At 42.5% G+C, this 24577-nt stretch overlaps 1 protein-coding gene across 3 annotated transcripts in view; it reads left to right on the top strand.

The window, feature by feature from the left end:
* Nucleotides 1–1286: 1286 nt before the first annotated feature.
* plcg1 (phospholipase C, gamma 1) overlaps nucleotides 1287–24577 on the top strand; it is a 26381-nt gene continuing 3090 nt past the window's right edge. The window contains exons 1-28 of one of the 3 annotated variants that reach the window (XM_069725183.1): nucleotides 1287–1628; nucleotides 2838–3125; nucleotides 9465–9617; nucleotides 10457–10550; nucleotides 10694–10741; nucleotides 11287–11371; nucleotides 11497–11580; nucleotides 12035–12057; nucleotides 12155–12224; nucleotides 12604–12705; nucleotides 14425–14543; nucleotides 15078–15163; nucleotides 15598–15718; nucleotides 15988–16156; nucleotides 16296–16418; nucleotides 16778–16879; nucleotides 17146–17333; nucleotides 18657–18857; nucleotides 19131–19250; nucleotides 19414–19594; nucleotides 19778–19855; nucleotides 19981–20084; nucleotides 20336–20429; nucleotides 20639–20711; nucleotides 21589–21752; nucleotides 23679–23775; nucleotides 23911–24135; nucleotides 24257–24405. In XM_069725183.1, the coding sequence (XP_069581284.1) occupies nucleotides 2909–3125; nucleotides 9465–9617; nucleotides 10457–10550; nucleotides 10694–10741; nucleotides 11287–11371; nucleotides 11497–11580; nucleotides 12035–12057; nucleotides 12155–12224; nucleotides 12604–12705; nucleotides 14425–14543; nucleotides 15078–15163; nucleotides 15598–15718; nucleotides 15988–16156; nucleotides 16296–16418; nucleotides 16778–16879; nucleotides 17146–17333; nucleotides 18657–18857; nucleotides 19131–19250; nucleotides 19414–19594; nucleotides 19778–19855; nucleotides 19981–20084; nucleotides 20336–20429; nucleotides 20639–20711; nucleotides 21589–21752; nucleotides 23679–23775; nucleotides 23911–24135; nucleotides 24257–24405 (3270 nt within the window). In that variant the 5' untranslated portion in view covers nucleotides 1287–1628; nucleotides 2838–2908. The remainder of the gene's footprint in view (nucleotides 1629–2837; nucleotides 3126–9464; nucleotides 9618–10456; nucleotides 10551–10693; nucleotides 10742–11286; nucleotides 11372–11496; nucleotides 11581–12034; nucleotides 12058–12154; nucleotides 12225–12603; nucleotides 12706–14424; nucleotides 14544–15077; nucleotides 15164–15597; nucleotides 15719–15987; nucleotides 16157–16295; nucleotides 16419–16777; nucleotides 16880–17145; nucleotides 17334–18656; nucleotides 18858–19130; nucleotides 19251–19413; nucleotides 19595–19777; nucleotides 19856–19980; nucleotides 20085–20335; nucleotides 20430–20638; nucleotides 20712–21588; nucleotides 21753–23678; nucleotides 23776–23910; nucleotides 24136–24256; nucleotides 24406–24577) is intronic. The other 2 variants (XM_069725174.1, XM_069725166.1) reach the window with 2 other exon arrangements.

Genomic DNA, 24577 nt, shown 5'->3' with positions numbered 1-24577 from the left:
GTTACGTTAAGTTAATGGGAGAAATCGCAATGTTATACCGGAAGTAGAGAATTTGTCTCCAAAATAAATGCATTACCTCGCTTGCCACAACATACTGTATTCCTCTCAAAAAGTTCTGTAGATGCTTAAACTATGAAGTTATTAGCAGCTCCAGATGCATGACATGGTGACAAGTTGAAAGTTGCATTGCATTACAAGGCAGTTGCTTGAGCTTCAAAGATGCCAAAAATGGGAAAATGTCTATCCTCAGTGTTACAAGTCTATCCTCAGTGATGAACAACCATTACTCAAATTACATTTCCAAGATACAGCATCAGAAATGAATCAACACGGCTGTATGGATTTACTGCAAATCTTGTACCCATAAATTAATTATGAGGAAAACACAACAGGTTGATAAGTCAACAAATCTTTATTTATCTAGCGTTCAAAGTATAAACCACGGTTACAAAGTGCAACCGAAGATGATAAAGCAATTGCAGACATCATAAAACAAACACAAGGAGCAGGAACTGATCATCTGAAAAATCATACCTCACCCATAGGAAACTTTTGCTGTTTTTAATTATTTTTTTCTATCACTTATGAAATGCGGGTGGGTTTTTAATTTATTTATTGTATATAGTTATTATTTTATCTACTCTGAAATTGTATTGGGTTTCATGGTTTTGTTAGTATTTCGTCTATCTGTGCGGCTGTTCTGTAACTGAATTACCTATATGAGATCTTATTAGAGACTGAACTGAATTGAATATATTCCTCATTAGGTTTGACAATAGTATCAACAAACAGCATCACTGTTTTACAGTGAGTGGTACATCCTTAGACATCGCCACACTTATAGCTCATTTGAAACAAGGTAAGAATACAACTAATATTATACAAGCACATTTAAAAATATATATATATATGACACTGCTGTCAATATTTGGCTCGATGAATGATGCACTTTGTAAAATAGGTTGTAATTCTTATGCTCTGTACACTGGATGGATATGTACCAAAGCAACATATTTTGTTTTGATATATACAATTTTTTTTCCCCCAAAGTTGACAGCAAATGTATTCCAGTCTAATGTATCAAATGTGAAAATAAGAATTTCTTGAAATGTGCAGACTCATGTTAATGCAGTCTACGGCTAAAACTAAAGCCATCTATCTGCCCTGAATTATTCTTATTTTGAAAACCCACAGCGGAAGCTCGGTTTTTGACTGCGGCTGCTTTCGACGCTGCTGCTGGTGGTGGTCGGCTGGACCGGGGGGGAGGAGGAGGAGGAGGAGGAGAGGAGAGGGAGGGAAGGGCCTGTGCTGGCTGGAGCCGAGAGCAGACTAACTTGCGTAGTCTTACCACGGTTCTCGCTGTCTTGCCTGCCTGCCTCTCTCCCTCTCTCCCTCTCTCTCTCTCTATGGACGGCCGGAGGGGAGAAGAGGAAACCGGGATTGTTGTTGTCGGGAGCGCAGCGCCTGTCGAGGGCTCGGCTATGATTTAATAACGCAAAAAAGCGGGGTGTTGGGGAGGACAAGGAGAAAGAAAAAAAAACACAAAAAACGACAGGAGCGAGAGAGGAGAGAGGAGCAGCAGCAGCCTCGGCCGTCGGAGATGTGCGGGTCGGGCCGAGATTGCGGCGGTAGGTCGTTAACAGCGCGGCAGCCGCTGCGACGTGTTGTTTTCCAGTTAATTTTCCTCCACACGGTAAAAAAAAAAAAAAAAAAGGGGGGGGGGAGAGAGAGAGAGAGAGGAGAAACGGGAAGAGTAGCTGCGGCTACCTGAGCCTTTTCATGGGTGAAAACCAGCCACGACTCTTCCTTTGGCCCAGCGAAATGCTAAAGCGCTCACCGGCCCCGTTTCCACGCTTGTAGAAATAGCCAGACGTTTCTTGTTACACTCTTGTCCCACTCCGCTGCCATTCGCCACCTAAAAATGTTGCATCCAGAGGAAACTTTTTGTTTTTCCCTGCAGCAGGTTACAGGCCTGTTGGTCGGGCTAAAAAAAAAAAAAAAAAAAAAACCCAGGCTGAATCTGATTAAATGTAAAATCATGTTGGAGAGAAAGTTATCTGTCTGGTGGGATTATCACGATTTCTCCTTGCCGCACGGCATTTAGCTTGTCATATATTTACACCATTTTTTTTTAATTTTTTTTTTTTAATGATAAATCAGTACTTTTACTGACGGGATTTTTTTTTACAGGGGTCCAGATGTACTCCATACCCCGCAACGTTATTTATATACAAGAAAATCAATGAGATTATGGTATTAAATGTTTAAATTGCATCCTTTGTTTGCCAGCGGGTACTGTCTCTTTTTACATGATTTTAGACATTTTGTTTAATATGTTTAATTCAACGTAGCGATAATATATTGTTGTCTTAGTCGCACATAATGTTCTTATGTAGGTTTTCTAACATACAGTAAGATGTCGTACTGTACTATTAAAGCCCATTGTAACACCTCATTACTATAGCATCGTGTAGAAAACATGTTAAAAAGACACTGTAAAGTTGAATGATTGTACAATTTAAAATATAAAGCACATTTTACTTTATATGGGTGCCATTCAGGGCAGTATTTGATCTCTGGTAGTACTGTTTTATGATTTGAAAATCTTGTTCCTTGAACATAAACAAACGTATTTTGGTTAAGTCAAATTTTATATTTCAACATATTTCAGACTCTTAGAAAATACTCTCACATTTCACACATTACTGTGCGAAATTGTGTCGGTGTGTTTAAAAATGTGTATTTACAGATGAAGATGGGAATAATTTTGGATGGAGAAGTCCCCGAAAAAAATTGTTGTTTCATGGGTTTCCCCCCTCCCTCTCCTTCTGCTGTAGGTATCCCTGTCTAGGCCTGAACTGAGCAGATTGTTCTGAGAGGAAACGGATAACAAACAGAGGAAGTTAACATGGCTGGGACCTCTGCCTTCTTTTCCAACGGACCTGTCCCATGGATGGACAACGATACGGAGATGAACAACCTGTACCGAGACCTGGAGTTGGGGACAGTACTGACACTGTTTTATTCTAAGAAGTCCCAGCGGCCAGAGAGAAGGACATTTCAAGTAAAGCTTGAGACCAGGACTATTATCTGGACTCGGGGCACGGATAAAATAGAAGGAGAGAGTGAGTAGTGTGCAAACACACACACACACACACACACACACACACACACACACACACACACACACACACACACACACACACACACACACACACACACACACACACACACACACACACACACACACACGCTGAGTGATGCTCTGGTGTACTGGTTGTAAATGTGAAGGTTGGAATAGGTTGGCTTGCATACATTCAAAGATATGACAACTACATGTGTCGTGAGTAGCTCACAAAAGACTCAGTGAGCTCACAAAGGACTCAGTGAGAGCTCACAAAGGACTCAGTGAGCTGACGAGACCTGATGACATGATGGTATTGTGAACAGCTGGAGAATTATGTCAGTTAGATCCTGAAAAAAATACAAGCTGTAGTGCTGGAGGAAATTACACGTCACGATTTTACTGACCAAATATATGAATGATTATAGTGTGACAGTATGTAGGGGTGCCAGTGGTGCTTTCAGAAGGTTTTTAGGTGCAAATAAATTGGAGAAACGAGGATTGGTAATATAGAAAAGTAAAACAAATGAAGGCATTAACTCTTCATTTTACACAAATATCAGTCTAATAACAACACAGTTAAAATAACCTAACTGTAATGTGCCTTCCAAGAACAGAAAAAGACCACAATTGAGCTGTATAATGATATTACCAAAAACTAAATCTCACTTGTGTGTCTCAATACCAATAGTCTTGAATGTTTAGTCCATTTTTCTGATAAACTAGGTGCCTAAAAATTCCATTATTAGTTTTATTTTGTAGAATCATAATATATTTCTTTGAGGTACAGGCGAATCACATCTCATTTACAAATAAGCCCAGGGTCGACGATGAGAAGAAAGTGTGTCCTTGCGCTCTTTTGTTCCAGTAATAAGAATATACTGTTATTTACCAGGCAGCTAACATTCAGGTTAATTCAACAAAACTGTGTCTCACTGAGGACGCACAGGCTGCTTCAGCGAGTCGTTAAGTCGTCTGCCTCTCGGGTGGCAGGATGCCTTGTGCACAGCTGCACTCTGCTCCGGATGCAACACTTACACACAAAAAAGGAGGCTAGCCTTTTTTTGTTTTCTTTTTTTCTTGCACAGTATCATCTTCTCTGCAATGGAGGGTTTCATACACCCATGAGCTCATAGCTGCCATTTGATCCTCCTGGAGAAGTGAAATTGGCCTAGGCTGCTCATTAATGTACAGAAATAGAATATGAGGGTTTTTACTGGAAGTGTGTAATCATTCGGGAACAATTTGGCCTGATGTATTTACCCCTTATCAATGGCAGTGAGAGATTGATGTCCATTAAGTGTGGAGACGGCACTCCAGTTTGTTGCTAAATATATAGTTCAGAAAAGCGGACCCAGTTGTCCCCTCGTACAAGTGTATTTTACACATTTTCTCCCTGTTCTAGTTTTTGCCCGTCTTTCCAACCAAATAACTGGTAGCATTTATTTGTGACTCGCGCATGTCTGTCATAGTATGGCGCAATAAGATGTGCTCTGTCTGACGAAGCAGGATGTGGTCTTTCAGAATCATTGGTAGTAGCAAACTGGTTAGACAAGCAGTCTAACCAGAGCATGTCATTAACTATAAAGGTTTGAGTACCTCACATGCACAATCTCAATTCTCGTGAAAGGAAAAAGTTTTCCTCAACGCTTCTTGAGACTGTACACGAGTGTGTGGTGTGTTTGCTAAGAGGCTGTTGCAAAATATCACACTTAGTACACTCAGTAAATCACACAAATCATCTTTATCGCTTTTGTTTTCTGTTACGGATCAAAAAGGCATTTGATGTGCAGGTGCTATTAAACTACAGCAGAGGAGGGGGGGGTGCAACGTCATGTTTTCAACCCTCAAATGGGGGGAAACAATATGGAAATAGTGATGGAAATATGACATTTTTGTTTGTTTCAGCCAGCTGGTTTTATGCAGATAAATGATTGCGATGACAATTCTAATGATTGCGGTCAGCTCAAATAACTGCAATCAAGCAATTATGTAATAGTTGTGACTGGCCTGTTTTCAGATTTGATTGTTGTCCGTCTCCAAATTCCAGTAGTGGTCATATATTGATATTGCAGTATATACGTAAGTATAGAGACGATAGAAGACTTTATCAGCTACCTGTCGGACTTGACATAAACCACACAAGGGGAACCAGTCACCAGTCACCAGTGATCATCTGAGCAACTGAAACGTACAGGACCGCACAAAATATTGAAGTAAAACCAAGATGGCGTGCCACCGCTTGTTAGATTGCTTATAAATAGTTTCAAAGTTGTTATATGAAGTTGAAGTTTAAATGTAACAGATCTACATTTCCATGAAGCCAGAATATAGAGCTCTGTTAATCGGTACATCCCACTTGGTGCTCTGTCTGCTGCCTGTTGTGCTGAGGCTGAGCGAACTAGTTGGTTACAACCAAATTAACTTTGACAGACAGACTGATGATTTTTTTTTCACCTTATTTACTTCACACCATAATAATTCATCTTGGCGTGCAGCAACTACAGCAGGATATATCTTGTAATTTCAAAAAACAGTTTTACACAATGAATTTATCAGCTGATCACCAGAAAAATAAAGCAGCAACCAGTTTGATTATGAATGTTTGATTATGTAGTTTAAGTCATATTTCAATCAAAAAAATTTTTTTTAAATTTTTGTTTAATATCCTTGTCAAATTGACGTCTTTGGGTTCTGGACTGTTGGTTGGTCAAAAGACATTTGAAGATGCCTCCTTGAACTCTGGGGAACTGGAATTAAAAGTTGTCACTGCTGCCCGTAAGTTTATACATTAATCAAGACAATAATTGGCAAAATAATTTATAATGAAGGAAATCATAGGTGGCAGCCCTAATTTGAACGGAGCTCAGTAACGTGGCCGTTTTATCATGAACTCAAACAACATGCTCCGCCTGTACGTCATCCGAGTCACGACTGGATGTAGAGCAGCGTTCAACAGCAGTTGTCATAACTTGTTGTCCACTCTGGCCTGGAAATGGATTTGGAAATAAACTGTTTACGTTGCGTTTTTGTTGACTTTTCAGTCACGTAAATTCAGATGAAATTACCTGCACACATCTGTGGAAACCGTCATCGTTCTGACCGGCTTTTTCCACACCTCCCGCAAATCACACGCGCGTGCTTTGTCACTTCAGAGATCTGATGTCATTTCTAGCTGATGCGCCGCTCCTGTTTTTCTGTCACACACTTGGCTGTGGAGCCCCGTTTCACGAAACCTGCGCGCAGGAAGCACACTTTGCAGTCACAACTTGTTTTTAGATCGTTTTGTCTTGTGTGAAAATGTGGGAACGATCAGGTTCATGGTGGAAAACGAGCACCGCTGACTCGTTCCGTTTGCAGTTTGTTGGAAAGGGGAACAGAGTCCGTGTCGCTGCTTGGCAGTTATTTGTCAGGGGGAAAGTCTTATGCTTAACTTTATCCAATGTGCTGTCAAAGGAGCTGAATATGGATCAGCTGATGTGGAAGTGTGCAGTGAAGCAGCATCACACCGGGCCACAGTCTGGAGGTCGGCTGATTAATCGGCGTCGGCTCCGTAGCCTCCATTGGTCGCGCGGGGACGCATGTAACCATTTTGCACGCTTTGTCGAGGAAGTCAAAGTCATCTTCTTGTGTGTGCCAGTGTATTGTATTTAATACCATTTAATTGGTAAATTAGAAGCATGGAAAGGTGGTAGGCGTTAGTGTGTCATTTTTAATGCATTAGACTAAATATTACTGTTGTTCTTAAAGCCAGCTGTGTCTGTTTTGCCGGCGAGCATGATTGTGAGAATTTGTCGAGCTGTAAATGTGAGCTTGGCACAACTGCGGGCCAATAACCGTATCTGATCATTGGAGGGCCACTTTTGACAGAAACCCCCAAGAAATGGTACTTAAGCCATGAGAAAGGGGAGCGCTGGCGCTCTTTTCAATGTTGACTATATAAAAGAGAATTTGCACGTTCATCAGATCTCCACTTAATATGAAAATCATAGACACATGACTCTGGGTTGAAAATGTGAGAACAGCTGATTTTACTGGAAGGCTGATAAGTGGTCTTCAAGTCATTTCTGACCCGCTTTCAATTCATTTCTCTCCACAAAAGTTATCTCTCGAATATGCAACATAACACGACCAGCTCACCGTCCGCGATTCAAGACGAGGAGAAAGGAAATCATTCAAGTGTTACTTTACTTTCTTATTTGGCATTCTTTCTTGGTTATTTTCCAACATTGTGGAGTTCTACTCTTTCATACTCTGAACTCTGATGAGGGTTATTGCATAGAACTGATGAGGAGTATAGACGGGTATTGATCGAACCTTTTTTTATTTTTTTTTTTATCTATAGCACCGAAGACTAAACTGTCAGTTAATAAACGTTGGCATCAAATTCCAAGTCAGTTATTAACTCATGCTTTGATCAGATTGTTATGGATTTCTAGACTGTATGACTACACTGTAACCTTTTTTTTTATTTTTTTATTCATCTCCAATGTTTCCTTATGGGGTGGCTTCCTCATAGTTTTTGTTTGACAGCAAAAATCCCAAAGTTTTTTTTCTCAAACTCCGGTATTTTACTGACAATAGTTTTGCCCGGTTATGAGTGGCAGAAATAGTGTGGAAGGAAGTGTGGGAGCTTGTTGCAGGATACCTCCTCTCATCTCTTTTGGTAAGGTTACACCTCTGGCTATCTCTTTATTTCCTGCATCTGTCTCAGGCAGCCTCCAAATATTTTGACTGAAATGACAAAAAGTGGTGTCTTAACAGATCAGCCGTTCGAAGCTGCTTCTCTCTAAGCGGAAGTCTGCTGGCCCGTGTAGCGGGTTAAGTAAACTCAGATATGATGTATGATTAGAGAGCTCAGCTTGGTGAAATTCTGTGAGAAGAAGACATGCTTTTCTTTATGCCTGAGAACAGAACTTGCTCACCTATACGCACGCACAGATGTGGTGTGTAGGCGATAAAAGCACAGGATGTGTGGTTCGGGGGCAGGAAGAGGAGCGGGAGCTGAAAAAGTGTGTGTTTAGCAGGAGAGTCCCTGCTGTAGGTCTTTAACTGCTGCGTAGTAAGGGGTAATGTAACACTGATAGGAACCCGTTCAGCTACTTTACAGCCGACACACTCGTAAAATTTCTGACTGCTCATTAATCGCGTCGAGACAAAATTAAACCAGGTCTCTTTTTTTTGTTGTTGTTGTTGTTGTTTTTTTTTTTTTGCCGTGTCATTCCTAAAGATAAAGTAACGTAGTGTCATTTAAAAACCTCTGTAATGCTATATTACTTATTTGCTGTAAATGATTAAAACCATTATAAGCATTCTTGACGTCACACGCACACCGACCCCCGCACGAATACATGTATGTGATGTAGTTCTTGAGCATAATTAGGGCCCGAGCACCGATGGTGTGAAAGCCCTATTGATATCCAAGGAATTATTATTCTTTTCGTTCCTTATTTTTCTCCGCAAAGAACTGCATTTTTGGAGGTTTTATCATATTCAAAAACTCATGAAAGTTGGTACACGCATGTCTCCTGGCGAAACATTTTGTATTTTAGTGGTGCCGCGAATGGCTCGCCAGTGCCCCCTACACGGATGCCCCGGCGGCTACATTTACGTACATGCACCAAAATCGGTGGACATGTGTATCACACCTAGACGTACAAATAAGTTACATTGCACCATTACGTCAACTCAACAGGAAGTCCGCCATTTTGAATTTAGTCGCCATTTTTGGCAATTCACACGTTGTACTTTGTCAAACTCCTCCTAGAGATTTTGTCGGACCGACTTGAAATTGAGTCAGTTTACTCTTAACATGTTTGGGATGAAAAGTTATAAAAATAATTTGTTTTCGTCCAACGGTGTGCCCGTGGTGTGGCGGCCATTTTGAGCGTCTCGCCATGAAACTACAAGTGACTGTAACGTTTATGTACATATTCCGATCTTCTTCAAACATTACATCTTTGATAACAGTCCCGCCCTGAAGACACCTGTATGGTAATATTCGCTAATAGTCATAGCGCCCCCTGCTGGAGACAGGAAACGATAAAAAATTTTAACTGCAAGCGGGGATATGCGGTCCCTCGCACGCTGCATGTCGGGGAGCCAGCGGCCCCGACGCGCCGGTACCCAACGTGCACCGTGCGAGGGCCCGCATATCACTGCTTGCAGTTTTAATTCAATTTTCTTTTCCAGTAGATTTTATATATTGTGACCATATTAGTATCAGAAAATGATTATCATTATGACAGTGATGTTGATTTCGTTCATATTGCCCATCCCTAATGAGGACATCTTTTTGAATGTGTTTTGTTAACTGTTGTTTTTGTGTCTGTTTCTCCAGTTGACATTCGAGAGATCAAGGAGATCCGTCCTGGACAGAAGTCCCGGGACTTTGAGCGCTATGTGGAGGACTCAGCAGCGCGGCTGGATCAGGCCCACTGCTTCGTTATTCTGTATGGCACGGAGTTTCGCCTTAAATCCCTCAGCCTAGCAGGTACACGCAAAGAGAGGGAGAGGGTAGCGTTTACATGTAGAAAGTAGCCCATTAGTGTTTGTCGGCATCGTCACACCTCTGTGGGGCTGGGTTCCAAACATGGCGCAGACCAAATGGCTGCGATACTGCCTAGTATTGGAAAAACACCTGGTCGTTTTGTACCAAGTTTCAATACCCAGGCTACATCCAAAGTAATACGTTTTCATTTTAAAACTTGCACGAGAAAGACCTATTTCACTTACCTGTCTGAGTTGAGTGCGCTGCAGGCTTCTCTGTGTGCTGCTGCTAGGTAGTGTGTACCAATAGCATGTGTGTGAGGTATTTATGAAACATCAGCAAATTGTAACTACAGAAATTGTCTTGGGTTTCACTCTCTACTTCTACACTGATATCTGTGCCGTATAGAATTATGTTTGAAGAAAAATACCCAGCCCCGTACAACAGTCAGGTCAAGAACCCGAAAGCATCAGTCAACCATTATAACAACTGATCTACACACTTGTCTTTCTCACCATCTTTTCTGTTTATTAGTTGCTGACTTTTGTGCCGACGTAGGACTTGTGTTTATAAGTGAATCTATCTTCTGGGTACCAAAACAAAGGCTCACAGTTCTGATGGAGTTTTAATGCCAGCATTACATTTTTGTAGCCTAAAATCACAAATTTGGCTTCAAGAACTTTACAATCTGCACAGCATATAACTGCCTCTGTCCTTAAACCCTGAGATGTCGGTAAAGAACCCCCTGCTCTTAAAAAAAAAATCTTTAACTGGGAATAAAAAAAGAAAATCCAAAAATATTTGTCAGTCATTTGTTTAACTGTTGTTGTTTTGTTCGGCAGCAACATCTGATGAGGAGATGACCATGTGGGTGAAGGGGTTAAGCTGGCTTGTGGCTGACACACTTAAGTCCCCAACGCCACTTCAGATAGAAAGGTAACACAAATGTAAATACACACCACAACGACACCTCAAGTTGTTGAAAGGTGCTGTGAATAGAAAGGATGTTATTTTCTGGCGTTTATTATTCCTATTTTGGTTTTTCTGCTGAATTCTCTTTCTTTTTTTCTTTTTTTTAGGTGGTTACGTAAGCAGTTCTACTCAGTTGATCGCAACAGAGAAGACAGGTAAATCGGCTCGGTTACAATCGAACTGCCGAGTTATTCTAATCATCCTAACTAGAAATAAACGTAATTAGGAGCTCGGTGCACCAGTTTGTGGGCCCTCTCCAGAGTCTAACATCTAGAGTAAGTGGACTTGCTGCACCCGGCTGGTAGGTGTCTGAGAGAAATCAGTTGAGGTGTCGTGAAGGAACTAACCTCTTAGCCGCACACCAGCAACTCTTCCTGCAGCAGGAAACAAACAGAGAATGGAGGTGATGCAAAGAGATGTTTGTCTGTTACATCCCTGACAAAAGAACAAGCCTTTGTTACACCGGCATTGTCTTTTCTGGCCCAAATTCCCGGCTGCATAGTAAAGAAGTAAAGCCAAAACAACTCAACAGAGCACGCAGAGTGTCTGTTTACAAGGATTCAGCATGCTTGAAACTTCCAAATTTCATTTCTGCCTCACAACAGTATCTACATGTGCAAGTTTTTGTACGTATTGTACGTGCGAATCCATGTTTGTGTTAGATTTTTTTTTTTTCCACAAAACGTGTGTATGTGTTTAGGATATCCTGTAAGGATCTGAAGAGCATGCTGAGCCAGGTCAACTACAGGGTGCCCAACATGAAGTTCCTCCGAGAGAAACTTCCGGTAACCTCCTTCTACTCCCATCTTACTGCCCATTTATATTTTACAAATACGTTGTTAGAGGCGAACGGTTTGTTGTTAACGGTGATTTTGCTCTCCCCCTTGATTATTCTCTTCTTGTTTTATAGGACTCCGAGTTGAGGAATGGAGACGTCTCCTTCAGCCAGTTTGCCCAGCTGTATCGTAGCCTCATGTTTGATGCTCAGAGAAATGTAAGTCCGATCATTTTTATGTTTCCACAGATAGTCCCAGCACTTTCATCCCCCAGCACCCCATCTGATGCCCTGCCAAGGCACTCTTTATCCCCCATCTGTCCGTTCTCAAATGGCTGCAAAATCAATATGGACCAGTTAAAAATCCACCAAGCCCCTCTAGTGGAGGCCATTAGGACACACACGCACACGCACACACACACACACACACACACACACACACACACACACACACACACACACACACACACACACACACACACACACACACACACACACACACACACACACACACACAGATGAGGAGGCAGGCAGGCTGCGTTCAGATGAAATGGATGACCTCCGTGCCCTCCCTCCTCCCAACAGGATGTCTGTGTCCATCTCATGGTACAATACAAACTGAAAGTACAGCACTTTGATTAATTAAAATCTTCTTTTTTGACCGATCTTTCAGATGGCGATCCCATTTCTACAAAGGTAGGGTAAAACTAAATACTCATACAAGGCACAGTGAATCTTTCTGTCGCGTTACAGATGTTTGCTTACTGAAGTGAACCATTACTGACTCTGCCAGGTTCACTGACAGACCAGAACAGAGGATCTCCCTAGAGGACTTCAAGAGCTTCCTTCTGGACTCTCAAAAGGTAATCTCTCAGTGGTTGGACATCTAGTTTATTGTAGATTCGATTAATTGACAAAAACTTCCCCTATCTGGTATCAATAAAGTCTGTCTGTCTGTCTATCTATCTATCTATCTATCTATCTATCTATCTATCTATCTATCTATCTATCTATCTATCGCTCTATCGCTCTATCTATCTATCTATCTATCTATCTATCTATCTATCTATCTATCTATCTATCTATCTATCTATCTATCTATCTATCTATCTATCTATCTATCTATCTATCTATCTATCTATCTATCTATCTATCTATCTATCTATCTATCTATCTATCGCTCTATCTATCGCTCTATCTATCTATTGGAGATCTCCAATGTGTCTGTGTTTGTGAATCCAGGAAATGTGGGCCACCGACAACAACAAGGTGCAGGAGTTTATGTTCAACTACCTGAAAGACCCCCTGAGAGAAGTGGAGCAGCCTTATTACCAACAAGACGAGGTAGAAACACTCTTAATTGCCTCTCAAACTTTTTTTCCCCCCTTTTCTAAGTTCTTATCTTGCTTTTTTTCTGGGTCTTTGCACACCCAACAGAAAAATTCAAACGTATTTTTGTAAGTTATGTTTTCCGATGCCCCCCCCTGTGTTGTTGGCGTGGGTGGGTGAAGCTCAGAAATTGACATGGATAGCCATGATCTCGGCCTAAAGCACCTCCTCCCACACAGGGTTATTGACTTTGGGGCCCCGTGACAGTTCTGCAGAAAGCAACGGATGCTGTTTGTGGTCACTATAAAGTTATGGTCGACTACAGAGAAGAGGGAGTTGCTGCTGGCTTTCTGTGTCTGAGGTTATATGATATTACATGCCTGGGTCATACTGAAAACAACACTTCGACAACAGGAAAAACATAATTCACATTGTGTTGTTATTATTATTATTATTATTATTATTATTATTATTATTATAACAGAAAACATACATTTTGTTGACCTGTACTTTGCAGTCATAAACCCGATTGCTGGCTGTATGTAAGAGTACTTTAATGACATATTTTTGGGCAGACAGAAGTTGAGTCAGTCAGGTTGTCTCACCTCAGGACAGGTGAGACAACATACTCAGAACAGATGGTTCTACATACTGCGATGAATATAAAAGTGCGCAGTATCATCACATTAAGTCTGCAGATGCGTTCAGTGGTGAAAGACAGGCGATTTGTGGGACTAGATTTTCACCCTTGCTAATTTTTTTTTATGGATATGGACTCAAGTACGTGGTCCTTCTCAGTTTTTTGCTGAGGGGTTCCTTACGGTATTTTTACTAAACCTTTACATTACGTAAATGTGTGTTTGGTCTGAGACTTTACACAGTTAATTCGAGATGGTTGAGTCCCTATACGTGAACCTTAGCCATCCTTATATTACTTTGACAATAACATAGCCAAGAACTGAAGTTTTTTTACTTCATAGGGAATCTGATTTTTCCCAGTCTAACTGCAGATTATAAAAACATCCAAATAACAACACCATAGTTTGTATGTATGACACGACAGGTCTGAATTTCATGTTAACTTATGACAAACTGAGGTGGCTGCAGAACGCTAACTTGTACTGGGTCCACTTGTTAAAATATGCATAAGTTGCACCCAAGACAGCTCCTCTGTGGTTTTCTAAGCATTTCTGAATGTTAAGCATTTACACACAGAATGCTTGTCTATGCAATTATAATGTATTCTCAAGCTCTACTGCAATACAGGCTTAGAGTTCAGGTGGATTATTGCAATGAGATGAGTTGTAAATTGCAGTAGGGCTTTGGTTGTGATTGCAAAACCTTACTGAGGTTTTGCCTATTTTTTGGTTTCGAGGTTTTGTTTGCGTTTAAACTGTGGCACAATAGTTTTTGAGGAAACACAAAACTTCTGGTCGAAAGCTCGATCAGATCCTGGCAGTTTGCCTATTCATACAAACATGTGTTCACCCGCCTTTCAAAGCCCTGCTCAGTTATGGTCCCAGATTTCTGAGTCTTCATGTCTGAATTGCTTTAAAGTCTGATTGTTATTCATTTTTATATTTTCACATCGACTGTATATTGCTATAAATTTGTCTAAAGAGTGACGTCCGCATTTCAAGGTGAGTCTGTGGAAGCAGAGTTGTGGATTTGGGCCTAACCCCCCTGCGGTCTATAATTCTGCTAATTTTCGCTGCTATGCTTCCTCCTGTGTAGTTACTCACGTACCTGTTCTCCAAAGAGAACACCATCTGGGATTGCTCCCTGGACCGGGTGTGTCCTGAGAACATGAACAACCCCCTGTCACACTACTGGATCTCCTCTTCGCACAACACGTAAGAATGGAGGGCATTTCTGTGTACTTTTAGTGCAGCCAGTTGTAATAAGGCCCTGGGAACGCTGAAGTCTGGCATCCTTTCTTGAAACCTCTACCCAACAAGGATTTTTGAACTGACTCCATACATCAGATAAACGTGTATTATTTAACAATCAAGTTCCAGAATGAGGTCCTGGCGTGTATTTTGCAGGAAAATGTATTTTTCCTCCCATTGAAAAGCGTGTCAAAGGCAGTTCAAATGATAACCTTCTGTACGAGATGTGAAACAATACTCGCTGGAGCAGCGGAATGAAAATTTCCCATGTTGCTTTGATTATGTTTGAATTGCCCAACTGTATGATTAACAAGTATTTACTCCAGTCAACAAAAGAGAAAGACCCCTTTTGATACGGTGGCGTCCGTGTGTTTATGCTACCGCCATAGAAAGTGTGTTGTGTTTGTTGTGTAGTCCCTGACATGCAAATCCTTTGAGAGACTGTTCAGATGTGAGCGTGTTTTGTGTACATACTGACGTTAACGTGCTTATTTTTAGCTACCTGACGGGAGACCAGTTTTCCAGCGAGTCGTCCCTGGAGGCGTACGCTCGCTGTCTGAGGATGGGCTGCCGCTGTATCGAATGTGGGTAAACACACATTCACACACATTAGAGTCGTGCCCACGTGCAGTAAATCACCACCACCTGACTTTCAACCTTCTAATTTACTGCCATACCCCTCTTCTTATCCCTCACAGCTCTACTTATGATGCAGCCGCCACACCCTTACCCACGCACACTCTTACTGTTGCATAACAAGGCTGTATCTCGTCTCCACCAAATCCTTGTCAAGCAGGTTTTCTATCAATAGGACCGGCTTGCTTTGTTGTGTACAAGTCACATCACCTCAAACAATAGTAAACTAACGTGAAACAATCTTGTGCGTCACGAAGCTTAAAGTTCATAAATTGCGTCTGTGTTTCTACAATTCATGTGCATTCATGCAGGCTTTCGTCCTTCTTTGTTGCAGTATGGTAGATTAAATGATGTAACAAACCTTTTGTGTGTTTACTTTCAGTGGACTGCTGGGATGGTCCAGACGGAATGCCCGTCATCTACCACGGACACACCCTCACAACAAAGATCAAGTTTTGTGATGTCCTGACCACCATCAAAGAGCACGCCTTCGTCACTTCTGAGTGAGTGTCCATGAGGTCAAAACATTGCTTCTTTTTATAGCCGTTGGTGGAGATGAGATGATAAAAGGAAAAGAGATGACAAATATGAAGAGATGGCACCAAGAAATGTCAGCGGAAACCATCTAGGCAGGCTACAGTGACATCAATCATTATTGTGTGTAAGAAAATAAGATCAGAAAGTTCCGCCGAAGCACAGATGAAGATGAAATGTCTTTGAAGTTGCAGCTCTTCTAGCTCTTCTAAATCCTAATCTTGTGGTCCTTATGCAGATATCCCATCATCCTGTCCATCGAGGACCACTGTAGCATCGTGCAGCAGAGGAATATGGCCACTTACTTTAAGAAGGTGTTCGGAGACATGCTTCTGACCAAGGCGGTGGATATCGCAGCAGATGGCCTGCCGTCACCCAACCAGCTCAAGAGGAAGATCCTCATCAAGGTCAGGGAGTCATGAGAATTCATATGACTGTTTGTGCCATTGTGCTGCGAGGAAACTAAGACTAGTATGTATGCAGTGTTCCAGAAAGCGTTATGTTTCTCACTGTATTTTCACCGTTCTGTCCCGTCATCTGCTGCAGCATAAGAAGCTTGCAGAGGGCAGCGCCTATGAGGAGGTGTCCACCTCCACTCCCTACTCAGAGAATGATATCAGCAACTCCATCAAAAATGGCATCCTGTACCTGGAAGATCCCATTAACCATGTAAGCATGCTCACTGTGTAATTGGATTCTGGATGCGTCATGAGAAAGAATATTCGGACTGAAATGGGCTGCAAGGAAGAAGTAGCTTCTATATCTAGCCTGTTTTATGTGTTGTTTATATGTGTTTGTAGTTATTATAAAGCAAAGAGAAATCATCATCTTGCAGCTTCGCACTTCTATCTGTTTAGCATTCATTTTTATATCTCGCTTTCTTGACTCCATGAACAGTTTCTCTTGGACTATTGAATGCTTTGTCCTTGTGTACTTAGGCCACATTTCAGTGCGACATATGGATCTTTTTAATATTTAATCCAAGCATTCGAACAAACCATCTTTCTCCCCTCATCCTCCCCCCCCAGGAGTGGTACCCTCATTTCTTCGTCCTGACGAGCAGTAAGATCTACTACTCAGAAGAGACCTCCAGTAACCAGGGTAACGATGATGAGGAGGAGCACAGAGAGGTTAGTATACCGGATCTGTAGTTGAAACACACGGACTTGATTTTGATCTTGTACATGACATTGCACTTAATTCATATGCAGTATTTTTGAAATATAGTAGGTTGCTGTCAGTTTTGGTTTGTAATACTCAAAAGGTCTGTACCTGGAACTGATCCAGAGGGAAAGGAGGAGGTGCCAGTATTAAACCCGGTGCAGTTTACTGAATGCGGACACAACGGAAATGCTGCGAGTTGACGAACGGCTCCCTCTCTCCTTTAACGTACCAGGTGTCCAATGGCATGGACCAGCATGTGACAGAGAAATGGTTCCACGGAAAGCTCGGTGCCGGGCGAGATGGGCGGCAGATAGCCGAGAGGCTGCTGTCCGAGTACTGCCTGGAGACCGGAGCTCCTGATGGTTCCTTCCTGGTCCGGGAGAGTGAGACGTTTGTGGGGGACTACACACTGTCTTTTTGGTAGAGTACATACAGTTTTTGCACTCATGATATCTGCGAACTTTGAAGACGTTTTACAGTACAGAGAATACAGGGGAAATTAAGGATATTGAAAGGAAATGGATGTTAACATTAAAACTCTCGCATTGATTGGAGATATTCTTTAGAATTGTGCAATTTATGTTTGCATTTTGAAAATACCACAGTCATATATCAAAGTTTGAATAATTAGTTAACTCACCTCTGGCAAAATCCATCGCATAACAATAACACTGTCGACTGTGTTTCTTGGTTGTTTGTATATAATATATATATTGATATATACTGTACTGTATATACTGTGCATTTTATATTTATAGTTTTTACTGCTACGTTATTGCTTTTCTATTGTTCTATTACTATCTTATTGCTTCTGTATGCTGCTGTAGCGAAAAAATTAACTGCCTAACCTAACCTAACCTAGTTAATGCACGTAAAGCCCCAGGTCTGTGGTATTCTGTATGCATTAGTGGAAAGTACCGTGTGTCGGTAAACTCATGCCACGTGTTGTGCGGGCTTGATTCGTGCAAGTGGCAGAGTGACACACTGGCAGATCAATTGATGTCAATTTCTCCATCACTGATCGAACATGGTTGTTGTCATGGTCTGAAGTGTGATCAGTAACCTTCTGTCTGCTAATGCTTACACTCAAGTGTGAGTTGGAGGTACCTCGCAGCTAATCTTTGACAATGTAAACAGGAAGTACGACGTGACCGTGGCGTCGGTTAGCTGTGAGCTACGACTTGAGCTCTGCTTTTTTAGCTTCTGTACCGTGTGGTGCCTTTTTGATAAATCGGTCCCATTAAAAGGCAGACGAACTGCCTGTTAAAAAATTCCCATTTGCAGTGGAAAAATGGACTTTCTATTTGATTTCCAAGTGGATTTATGGACACTTATTCATGATGGACATCGGATGTAATATCATCTTCGGGGAATAAAATGACCCTGAATCGAAAAGTATCTGTATCATGTCTGTAACTTCAGGTTTGACTTGAGTTAGGACTCCAAGTAGGAAAACACAGCCTCTTTGAGCTTTGTGTTACAGCCACTGCTTCTGCTGCTCTAACAGATGACGGCGTTGATAAGTGTGTGTGTGTGTGTGTGTGTGTGTGCGTGCGTGTGTGTTATTTACACACAATGTATGGGAACATTGTACAGATACTCTCAGAGGGCAGAATGTAAAAGCTTATCAAGGTTTTACTTGTTAACCTATAAAACAAACTGAAACGTTAGTGCAGGTGAACGTTTTTAAAATTGTAAATCTCTCACCTCCTCTTTCTCTCCATCCTGCCATCCACACAACAGGCGTTCGGGACGGGTGCAGCACTGTCGTATTCACTCTCGTCAGGAGGCAGGCAGCCCCAAGTTCTACCTGACTGACAACCTGGTGTTCGACACGCTGTTTGCCCTGATCAACCACTACCAGCTGGTGGCGCTGCGCTGCAACGAGTTTGAGATGAAACTGACTGAGCCGGTGCCTCAGACCAATGCCCACGAGAGCAAAGAGTGAGTCCACAAGTATTCACACAGACGGCAGACAATTTAGTATTCTGAAGCACCGAGGTCCTTCAGTGATGTTTTTATTTTTTTTAATTTTTTTTTTTAGGGTTGCCATTTCATTTCAGAAACTAGAGATTTACTCATTTTCCTTAAACTCTAAATAACATTTTATTACTACTAGTTTACATTTTAGACCAGTTTCTGGAGTCCTTGTCTCGAATGAAAAAGCTGCATCGCTGCAATTATCTATCAATTGTCTTCTCATGCTGTGTATTCCAGGTGGTACCATGCCACCCTCTCCAGGAGCCATGCAGAGAACATGCTGATGAGGGTTCCTCGTGACGGGGCTTTCCTTGTCAGGAAGAGAACAGAACCCAACTCCTTTGCAATTTCATTCAGGTAACCCAGTTGTGTCGCCGCGTTGGATCTTGATCATTTCTATCTCGCTTCTTTCTAATTCACCAGGATGACTGTTGAGGAGGGACAATGATTCAAAATCCCAGAAAATTATACGTTACGTCCGAGTTTCTTAGCGGAGCCGTCTCTTGTGTTTTCTTCAAAGGGCCGAGGGTAAGATAAAGCACTGTCGTGTACAGCAGGAGGGTCAGACTGTGGTGCTGGGCACTTCAGAGTTTGACAGCCTTGTAGATCTCATCAGCCACTATGAGAGGCACTCTCTGTACCGCAAAATGAAACTGCGCTATCCCATCAATGAGGACACACTGGAGAAGATAGGCACTGCTGTGAGTATTACACTATACAGTCTGCAACACATTTTGTACATCTAAATAAACAGGAAATGTTATCTGGGTGAATAATTAAATGACTGAAAAATGTGGTAGTGTTTCGTGCTATCTTGTGGTTTTCAGTCTCGTAAAATCCCCAATGAAAAGACCTTTTGAACATAAAAGTGTGTTGTCCAACAGGAGCCAGACTACGGGTCACTGTATGAGGGCAGGAATCCAGGCTTTTACGTGGAGGCTAATCAAATGCCAACGTTTAAGGTGAGTGTCCAGTGTGGAGAAGTTCACATGTAGTTGAACTCCGCATCGCTCGCACTTTGACCTGCATATATGAACAGCGAACAAGCGCTTCAGAGCCTTTTTCCTTGTCTGTCTTGTCTTTCTAGTGCACGGTGAGAGCCATGTACGACTACAAAGCTCAGAGAGATGATGAGCTCTCCTTCACCAAGAACGCCATCATCTCTAATGTGGACAAACAGGAAGGAGGATGGTGAGCGAGAGCCATTCAATCTATTCAGGAAGTCATTCTTGAATTATCCATTTAGACTGATCACGTTCATGTGGTGCGACAGAGCCAGGGTGTATGAAGGGGGTGAATGATACAGGTGTGGGACTGTGGTTTTTAGCTTGAAATGTATTTTTTTATTGTATCAGTGTTGGCATCGGTGTTCAAAAATATTTACGAAAAACACATCCGCCTCTCTTCTTAACTCGTCTTCCCCCACCTCTTTTTCCTCTCAGGTGGAAGGGTGACTGCGGAGGGAAGAAGCAGCTGTGGTTTCCTGCAAACTACGTGGAGGAGATCAGTCCGTCAGCGGCGGAGCCCGACAGAACTGTGAGGATCAAACCCGCTAAATGAGAGAGTATTGTGTTTTCAGTGAAATGAGAACACCCGCTCCCTCCACGGGGAGGTCGGGCCTCGTCACTCATCTGTCAGTCGTCCACCCTCACGGAGATACGCATGTACTGTGGATCATAACTTCAGACAGAGTGACAGCCTCTTTAATAATCCCTCTCTTTTTTTATTATTTTTTTTATATAAAGCAGGAGATGACAGAAAGCAGCCCTCTGGGAGATCTGCTGAGAGGAAGTGTGGACGTGTCTTCCTGTCAGATTGGTGAGTGGAGGCCACTCCACTTCCTGTTCGACTCTGCTGCAGGGCTTTAGAACAGCTCGTCACCTTGCCTGAAGGCAGCCTCCTTTTTCTGGCCGTCGTATGCGTGCGCGCGCAAAAATCTCCCAACTGCTTGTTTTCATTTTCAAAACGGCCGAGCCATCACTCACTCTACTGTCCCTTTCACCCATTATCAGCCTCTTCCATTATTAATTCTTCTTCATTTGGTTTTGTCATTACTCGTGCTTTTCTAACAGCGCCGCGTCTGTGGTTTTATTGACGTCCTCTAGTCCAGTCAATACACACCCATTAGTGCTGGCACATGCCATGCATTGTTGGTGCCTCTGCTAAACCACAGTTAATACCGGAGTCGGTGTCCCTGTGCTGGCTCACCGGCTCCATCTAGTGGTAGCATGAGAAAGATATTATTATATCTTTGTGATATATATATTTCCTCCAAGGCTTCCTAAAAGTCGGTGCTTTCCTGAGGAGAAAGTGATGACGCTGAACTTTGAGGCAGGGCTTCTGTTTGTGTTGTCTGCTTATCGCTGCTGCAGTCACATTATTTGAACTTTGGCCCCGTTTGCCTCTGACCCCGATGATACGACGTCCAATCAAATTATAGCTGACAGAGGTTTCAACCGATTCAGTCAAGTTGAAAGAGGCGTTGCAGATAAAGGATTGTTTTGTTTTTTTCTTGCTATTTATATTCGGATGAATATATTTTTTTTTAATGTTTTATAATAACTTCAGTTTGTTTTCGTTGCAAGTCAAATAAAAAAAAATAAAAAAAATGTCAAGAAGGAAGTTTAAAATGGGAAATGGAAACCCTATTTGTCCTCTTCATTCCTGTTTTCCTTTTCCTGTGTCCTCGCTTCAGTTGTGCGTCTTGATGGAAAGGGCAGCAGACCTCACGTCTTCTCCCTGGCGCCAAATACCTCCATGCGGACGGGCCCGGTGCTGGACGTCGCTGCCAGCAGCCAAGAAGAACTCAAGGAGTGGGTGGTGAAGATTCGGGAGGTCACCATGACGTCAGAGGCCAAGGTAAATACACACATATATATATATATATACAGTTGAAACCAGAAGTTTACATACACTGTGCAAAAAGACACACAACACTTTTTTTCTCACTGTCTGAAGTTAAATCAGACTAAACCTCTCCTGTTTCAGGTCCGTTAGGATTACCAAAATTATTTAACTTTTGCTAAATGTCACAACAATAAGAAAGATAATTTCTTAGAGAATTTTATATTACTTTCTTTGAGGTCAAAAGTTTACATACACCAAAAGTACTATGTCTTTATACAACGTGGGCAAGCCCAGATGATGATGCCATGGCTTTTGAAGCTCCTGATAGGTTAACTGACAACATGTGAGTTAATTGAAGGCACACCTGGGGATGTATTTTAATGCCACACCTCAAACACTCTGCTTCCTTGTTTGAAATCATGGGAAAGTCAAAAGAAATCAGCCAAGAAATCAGGGAGAGAATCGTGGAGCTCCACAAGTCTGGTTCATCCTTGGGTGCAATTTCCAGATGCTTGAAGGTGCCACGTTCATCTGTGCAAACAATTATACGCAAGTATAAACATGGGAATGTCCAGCCATCACACCGCTCAGGAAGGAGACGGGCTCTGTGTCCCAGAGATGAACGTGTTTTGGTCCGACATGTGCAAATCAACCCCAGAACAAAAGCTAAAGACCTTGTGAAGATGATGGCTGAAGCTGGTAAGAAAGTGTCATTATCCACAGTAAAACGAGTCCTGCTACTCAGCAAGAAGGAAGCCATTACTCCTAAAGAAACATAAAAAAAAAAGCCAGATTGCAGTTTGCAAAAAGACACCAAGACAAAGACCTTAACTTCTGGAGACATGTCCTGTGGTCTGATGAAACTAAAGTGGAGCTGTTTGGCCATAATGACCACCGTTACATTTGGAGGAAAAAGGGGGAAGCTTGTAGACCTGAAAACACCATCCCAACTGTGAAGCATGGAGGTGGCAGCATCATGTTGTGAGGCTGTTTTGCTGCAGCAGGAACTGGAGCTCTTCATAAAATAGACGGCATCATGAAGAAAGAACATTACCTGGAAATATTAAGGCAACATCTCAGGACATCAGCCAGGAAGCTTGGGCGCAAATGGGTCTTCCAAATGGACAATGACCCGAAGCATACTGCCAAAATAGTTAAAAAGTGGCTTGAGGACAACAAAGTCAATGTCTTGGGAGTGGCCGTCACAAAGCCCTGACCTGAATCCCATCGAAAATTTGTGGGCAGATCTGAAAAGGCGTGTGCGAGCGAGGCGGCCAACAAACCTGACTCAGTTCCACCAGTTCTGTCCGGAGGAATGGGCCAGAATTCCAGCAGAGTCCTGTAAGAAGCTTGTGGAAGGATACCCAAAACGTTTGACCCAAGTCATGCAGTTCAAAGGCAACGCCACTAAATACTAAGGAACTGTATGTAAACTTTTGACCTTGAAGAAAGTAATGAAAAATTCTCTAAAATATTCTCTTTCTCATTATTGTGACATTTAGCAAAAGTTAAATAATTTTGGTAATCCTAACGGACCTGAAACAGGAAGAGGTTTAGTCTGATTTAACTTCAGACAGTGAGGAAAAAAAAGTGTTATGTGTCTTTTTGCACAGTGTATGTAAACTTCTATATATATATATATATATATAAGATGCCTGACAGGAGAAGCACTCGTGTTTACCTTTATAAGACCGGCGACCTATATTTTGGAAACACCTGACTGAACAGTGCACATATGGTGTTTATCAGTTATGTCTTTCAGCAGACTCACAAAGTCTCACACCTGGAAGCTGTCTTGTTTTGTTTAGTACAACCGCCGGAGCAGCAGCAGTTGTTGAGGAGAGAGGAAAGCATCAGGCTGGCGTCAAAGCGAGAAGTGACGTGTGTTACTGTTGGAGCTGCTGCATTTACACCCGTGTGTCTTGTCTCTGTGCCCAGCTGGAGGAGGGGAAGTTGATGGAGAGGAGGAAGAAGATCGCACTGGAATTGTCCGACCTGGTCATCTACTGCAGGCCGGTGCCGTTTGATGAAGAAAGTAAGATTTACACACGCTCATTAAGACTGAAAACGCACGCTTTTACAAGTTCACAATATTTACGTAAAGGGGAAACGCGTCCAGTACCGATACAGGAGGAGGCTAAAGACGTCCTTTCCTCTCTGCCTCCGTTAGAGATTGGCACCGAGCGGGCCTGTTTCCGGGACATGTCGTCCTTCCCCGAGACCAAAGCAGAGAAATACGTCAACAAGATCAAGGGGAAGAAGTTCCTGCAGTACAATCGACTGCAGCTGTCCAGGATCTACCCGAGAGGCCAGAGACTCGACTCTTCGAACTACGACCCGCTGCCCATGTGGCTCTGCGGCTCCCAGCTGGTGGCACTTAACTTCCAGACCGCAGGTAGCCACCTTCGTTTCAGGGCCGATGGCGCAGCCAGGACAGGAAATGCGCCTTGGCTGCCGACACGCCGTTCACCTTCTTCTCACTCCGACTCTTTCCTTCTTCCTTCGGCCTCCCGCAGACAAGCCGATGCAGATGAACCAGGCCCTGTTCATGCTGAACGGCAGGAGCGGCTACGTCCTCCAGCCGCCCATCATGAGGGACGACACCTTCGACCCCTTTGACAGACACACACTACGGGGCCTCGAACAAACCACCCTGGAGATAGAGGTACGCCAGAGGGACACACACACACACACACACACACACACACACACACACACACAAAGAGGCTGTGTTTTCCACAAACTTGAAGTTACAGACATGATACAGATACTTTTAGATTCAGGGTCATTTTATTCCCCGAAGATGATATTACATCCGATGTCCATCATGAATAAGT

Source organism: Brachyistius frenatus, unplaced genomic scaffold, assembly GCF_029030835.1.
Source record: "Brachyistius frenatus isolate BFR_SWC_R1_liver_20210118 unplaced genomic scaffold, ASM2903083v1 Contig_6, whole genome shotgun sequence".
NCBI classification, from domain to species: Eukaryota; Metazoa; Chordata; class Actinopteri; family Embiotocidae; genus Brachyistius; species Brachyistius frenatus.
The sequence above is the reverse complement of the archived record's forward strand: the minus strand, read 5'-3'. Positions and strand labels throughout refer to the sequence as shown.